This window comes from Propithecus coquereli, unplaced genomic scaffold (genome assembly GCF_000956105.1).
Source record: "Propithecus coquereli isolate 6110/MARCELLA unplaced genomic scaffold, Pcoq_1.0 Scaffold163, whole genome shotgun sequence".
Lineage (NCBI taxonomy): Eukaryota > Metazoa > Chordata > Mammalia > Primates > Indriidae > Propithecus > Propithecus coquereli.
In genome coordinates, this window is record NW_012140858.1 from 3,861,974 (window position 1) to 3,867,973 (window position 6,000).

At 56.3% G+C, this 6,000-nt stretch overlaps 1 protein-coding gene across 1 annotated transcript in view; it reads left to right on the forward strand.

Moving 5' to 3' along the window:
- The window catches only part of COL27A1 (collagen, type XXVII, alpha 1), a 146,383-nt gene that overhangs the window by 25,461 nt on the left and 114,922 nt on the right, over positions 1-6,000 (forward strand). Inside the window, exon 6 of the mRNA XM_012641139.1 lies at positions 235-288. Within this exon, the coding sequence (XP_012496593.1) occupies positions 235-288 (54 nt within the window). The remainder of the gene's footprint in view (positions 1-234; positions 289-6,000) is intronic.

Below are 6,000 nucleotides of genomic sequence, written 5' to 3' on the forward strand. Positions count from 1 at the left end.
CTTGTGGGTTAATGGGATGAGATGAGATGACACATGGGAAGGGCTTCGCGCAGGGCCAGGCGTCCCGGGGCGCTCCTGAGAGCAGGCTGAGTCGCCGCGATGGCGTTGCTGAGGCTCGGCTTGGAGAGAAGACACTAAACCAGCGGGCGGAGGGAAGGGGCAGGCGTTGCAGTCAGAAGCGGGACGGCCCCTATTTTCTGTCACCTTTTTGTTTTTGTTTCTTTCCCCGTGCAGGGTCCTCCCGGGCCTTATGGAAATCCGGGTCTCCCTGGCCCCCCTGGAGCCAAAGTGAGTATTTGCTGGAGATGTGGCCAGGGAGAGGGTGCTGGGCTGGGGCCGTGCTTGGGGTGCTTCCCAGGGGCTCCTGGTGCGAGGGCTTCAGGGTCGCTGTGGAGGATTCCCATCCAGGCCAGAGGCACCCCCGGAGCCCCTTCCCGGGGCTAGGCCCTGTGCCAGGCCCAGAGACGCGGCGGGGAGTCCCGGTTCAGCCCCTGGTTGGGGGGCTGGAGGAGCAGGGCAGCTAGAACCCAGAGCCCTGGAAGGGGAGCGGGCAGAAAGGTAACCTGCTGCTAAATCAGGAGGGCCTCGAATGTCAGACTAAGGACATAAGGGTCACTGGGTTGTAAGACGCACCCCTAGGAGGGACGTGGAAAGGTCGCTGGATGCCACAGGAGGATGAATTGGGGGTGGGGCCCAGAGCCGGGGAGACCAGGGTGACGCAGGGGAGAGGGGAGGCTAGCCTGGGCCCCTTAGGGCCGTGGGAGGAGGTGGGTAGAGGGGATGGTGGTGGGTGTGAGGGGAGAGATGGCCACTCCGTGGCGTCAGCCTCGGGGACTGAGCTGGGACCCCAGGAGAAGGAATGAGATGACGTGTGTGGGAACCTGCCAGCCAGGTTCCGAAACACAGGAGCTCTGTGAGCTGGAGGTAGAGCCGGTGTGTGCTGGGGGGCAGGTAGCCGGCACAGAGATGCCACCTCCCCCCAGGAGCCTTCTAGGAATACGCCAGTGTTTAATGAGATCTTAGCGGCTGGTGCTCTGATGACGCAGGAGACCCCAGCTGCTGAGCCCCTCGGGCTGTTCCTGGAGCTCGGGCAGAGGGCAAGGTCCTTGGGGTGCAGTATCGGATGTGAGCAGCTCAGAGGAGCGCCAGGGGCCAGCAACATTGAGGTCACGGGGAAGGAGGCTCTAGGAGAGATGGGAGGAGCAGAAGGAAGATGCAAAGTCCCAGAAGCTAAGACAACAGCGACTGTGCTCCAGGAGCTGGGAGGGCCAGGGAGGGCCTGTGTCCTCTGTAGGGTAACCAGAGCACCCCTGGGCTTTGGTTGGCCCAGTTCCGAGGTCATTCTTTGCTAACCCAGCTGCAAAGGTGAATGACTTAAGGAAGGCCATTGACTGGCTCCAGGCCATGCAGAGTGAACAGCTGAGTGGCCTCCAAAGCCCGGCTCTCCTAACTCTGGACTATCAGTTTGTCTGGGATCTTGGGACAAAGATTGCAATGGGTAGCCCTGGATACACAGATGTATGGTGCCAGCATTCCAGTGCGGACGCTTTGCACAGAGCTGCAGAAGCACCAGCTTCAGCCTGGGACTGCGACCCTACGGCCAGGGCTGGGCTGGGGCTCTTCCTTAGAAGGCCGGCAGCAGGGGCCTCACAGCAGCTGCTTTGGGTTTTAACACGGCGCACACCGATCATGATAACCGCCGCGCACTGAGCCCTTCCTGTGTGCCAGGCACTGTGCGTGCACTTTTTACGTGCCTTGTCTCATTTGGTCCTCACAGAGTCCTAAAGAGACGGGTAGAGATACTGTACCCATTTACAGATGGGGAAACCGAGGCATAGGCAGGCAATGGCGGTAGAAGCTGCCCTTGGGTCAGGCGGAGAGAGAGGAACCCCTTTGGAGACTTCTGCTTTGCAGAGGCCATGGGTCCATCCAGATGCCGAGGCAGTAGCTGTTTTGAATAGCTGGGCTTGCCCTCCTTGGGCTGCTTCGGGACAGGTCTGTTCCCTCCCACCCCCAGACTGACCCCCTTCTCCTGGGGCAGCAGATGGTCCATCAGCTGCTTCTCCTGGCCCGTGCTGGCCCCGCTCGCCCTTTGAGCGCTGGCCATGGTGGCACACCCCTGTCCTGCTAACAGATGTGCCATGGCAGGAGGGGGCCCCGCCAGCCGCTTCTCCCTCCGTTTTGAGAAATAGCTCTGGGTGTGGCCACTGGGGCTCGTCCCCATCAGGCGAGTCTTCCTGCCGCCATGTGGAGCTGGGATTTGTGGGCTCGGGGCCTTGTGGACAGGACTCCAGTCTCCTTCTGTGTGTAACAGATAAGGGTGTGGGTTCCAGAAAACACACTGGACTCAGAAGCTGCTGCTCCCATTGGGACTTGCATAAAACACCAAGGGGAAAAGTCATACCCCTTTGCCTGGACACTTGACCCTGAGCCCAGGGGTGAGCAGAGGTGGCCCTAGGGCAGGCTGGTTGGGTAGGAGGCCTAAGTTGCTGGGCCTGGGCCCCAGGCTGATCTGTGGCTTGGGCAGGACAGGGCAGGACAGGGTTAAAGCAGGGTCTCCCCTGCTGGAGTTCATGACTTGGCTGAGACTGGGTGAGAAAGGGGTGTGTCCGCATGGATGGGTGGGATCCGGGGTCCTCACTGCTCACCAGATCCCCTTTGGGCTTGGGAGGTGACCTGGTGGGACTGTAGGGCTGGCCTCCCCCAGGCCCGTGCTGGCCCCTCCTCTGCCATTGTGGTGTCAGCTTCCAGAGCCCTCTGTGGGGCCACCCACTCCTTCCTCCTCCTCCAGCTAACAAATGTGTGCTGAGCACCTACTTTGGGCTGCTGCGGTGGGGCCTGCCCTGGGTGCTGGGCCTGCCCTCTGTCTGGATCAGCTGGGCAGTCGCCCCTACAGCGCATCCCGGCCCTCGGGATCTGTGGCTTGTGGGAGAGAGATCCCCCCGCCAGACTCAAGGGTGGGAGAGACAGGTGGGTTGAGGAAGATCAAGAGAGAAGCAGAGGTGAGGGATGTCTTCCCTCTCGAGGCCGCAGAGGAGTGAAGGGCCAAAGGGCCAAGAGCACTTGCCCAGGTCCCGCACTCGGCAGCGGGAAGGCTGTTTCGGGCCCTTGAGTTTGGCTGCCGGAAGGAGATTTGTCAGGATGCCACAGCTGGTGCCGGCCAGAGCCAGGCCTCACCCGTTTGCCTCCTCCAGAGCCCAGGGCTCTGCCCACGTACTGTATGCCCACGTGTCCCGCTTCAAATCCCGCAAGAAGAGGGCTCCTCAGCCCCGCAGAATCGAGAGCCAGGGCTTTGCAAACGAGGCGGGAAAGCCAGAGCCCTGGGAGGACGGCGTTGGCTGACCCCAGAGGCCCAGGGTTGAGTCACTGGGTTGAATCATGTATCCAGTTGACCCACATTTGTTGCTTCAGGAAAGCCCCGTGATTAAGGGTCCAGACTCTGGAGCCCAACAGCTCAAGCTCACGTCCCAGCTCTGTCACCTCCTAGTTCTGTGGCAGTGGGAAAATTATTTGAACTTCCTATGCCTCACGAGTGTCCTCATCTGGAAAATGGGGTAGTAAGAGGAGCTGCTTTCCCGGGTTGTAGTGAGGGGTAGCTGAATCGTTTGGTGTCTCTGCTTAGAGCAGTGCTGGCCTGTGGCAGGTGCCGCAGAAGGGTCAGCCGTGAGAGGCACTGCGTCTACTAGGGGCACAGACGGGCACGGTCCCCGCCCACGGGGAGTACAGAGGCGAGTGAGGAAGAACAAGCCAACCACACCCACAGATGCAGACTTACGCCATGATTAGGCTCCGGGGCTGCACGCGGGAGGCCTGGGCTGCTCCGAGACCCTGCAACGTGAGGATTGATCTGGTCCGGGAGGGGCTGACACCTTCCAGAGGCTGGGGAGGTTGAACTGAGGCCTGAAGTGCAGCGGGCGACTAGGAGAAGGGGCTGGAGGAGGCTGGGGAGGGCAGCAGGCCTGGTAGGTGGTGGCGAGATTTTTGGACTTCATCCAAAGGGCAGCAGGAAGACCTGAAAAGGATTTCAGCAGGGGTGGCGTGATGAGATGAGGTTTTTGAAGGCCATTTAGGCTGCTTGAGAAGCAGGGCTTTGCAAGTGGCCAGCGGGGAGGCCTGGAGCTGTCCCCCCAGGGCGGGAACGGTGGGTCCTGATGCTGGGCCACGGCAGAAGTAGGTGGGACATGGGCCCATGGTGCAGGTGAGGCTCTAGACCAGAGGCAGAAGGTTCTAGCTGGGCAGGAAGCCAGTGCTCTCTGCACCGGGCTGTAAGGCACCTGGTCCTACTCATGGGCAGCTGACCGCCCTGTCCCTGGTCTGGCCCAGTTGGTCTGCAGTGAATTAGCCAGGACGACTATGGGCCTTTGGGCACCTCAGGGGACAGGTGATCAAGAGAGGGCAGGCTTGGTGACCCAGGTGGCTGCTGGCAGAGCTGGCGGCAGCTGGGGTGGAGACAGCTCTGTGGAGTTCTCAGGCCTTGGGCCGCAGCCTACTGTTCCTCTAATGGCTGATTAAGGAAAATATGGAGAAGTCCAGAAGGTATCAAGAAGAAAGCAAGCCACCTGCAGTGGCCCTGCCCACTGATAAGCACTGAGAGCATCGTGAGCAGCCTGTGGGCCAGGCCCTGGCCACGAGCTTTATGTACTTTGCAGGGCACATATTATTACCCCATCTTACAGATGAGGAAACTGAGGCTCACGTAGCTGAGTAACTAGTCACATTTCTAGTAGGTGGCACAGCCAGCACGCAAACCATCAACTGGCCTCAAAACCAGTACTTTTAGCCACAAAAAAATCCAGCCTCCAGCTCCACTGCTGTCTGTCCTTCCCCCTGTGCCATGTCCATGAGTGTGGACCGTCTTCCTCGTGGCTGGATGTCTGGCCCCCTCACTGAACATTTATCGTTAATGTTCTCCTGTGTTACCAGCTTGGCATCCACCCCGTATGTAATGGCCGTATGGCACTCTATCAGCATCAATATCCCATGCTTTACAGAACCTGGTCCATCTTTATAAAGAACTTCCATTGTTTTTCTAATATACAAGTAATTTTTTTTTTTTTTTGAGGCAGAGTCTCACTCTGTCACCCTAGCTAGAGTGCCGTGGCATCATCATAGCTCACAGCAACCTCAAACTCCTAGGCTCAAGAGATCCTCCTGCCTCAGCCTCCTGAGTAGCTGGGACTACAGGCATGCGCCACAACACCCAGCTAATTTTTTTCTATTTTTAGTAGAAATGGGTCTTGCTCTTGTTCAGGCTGATCTTGAACTCTTGAGCTCTAGCAATCCTCCCACTTTGTTCTCCCAAAATGCTAAGATTAGGCGTGAGCCACCATGCCCAGCCTATACAAGTAATATCTTAAAGAACATTATTGAATATAAATGTTGGAATATCTAATTATTCCATTAGGATGAATCCATTAAAGTAGACTTGCTAGCATTGACTCAGGAGTCAGTGTGCCTGAGTTTGAATCTTGGCCGGGTGTATGACTTTGGGCAAGGTACTTAAACTCTCAGGGCCTCAGTTTCCATTTCCGTAAAGTGGGGATAATCATAGTTCATACCTCATAGGATTGTTGTGAGGATTAAGCTGTGTGTGTGTGTGTGTGTGTGTGTGTGTGTGTGTGTGTGTGTATTTATATATGTATCTATATCAAGATATATACCAAGATATATATGTGTATACATGTACATGCATACAGGTGTATGTGTGATTTACAATATACTTTGCACATAAGAGCTATATGAGTGTTTAGCTATTATTTTATTAGCAATTACCTTCTAGAAAGGTTGAACCAATTCATGCTACTGCTAGCATCAGAGGAGGATATTTTTAAAAAGAAGATAATTCCTTATTGTTTTTACTTCACTTCACTGGCCATCTATGAGATGAATGTTTTTCTTACATCTGTTTTCCATTTGTGCTTTGCCACTTATGAATTGGTTTATTTTGGGGGGTTGGGATGTTGTCATTTATTATTGATTTGAAAAATGTATTTATATTTA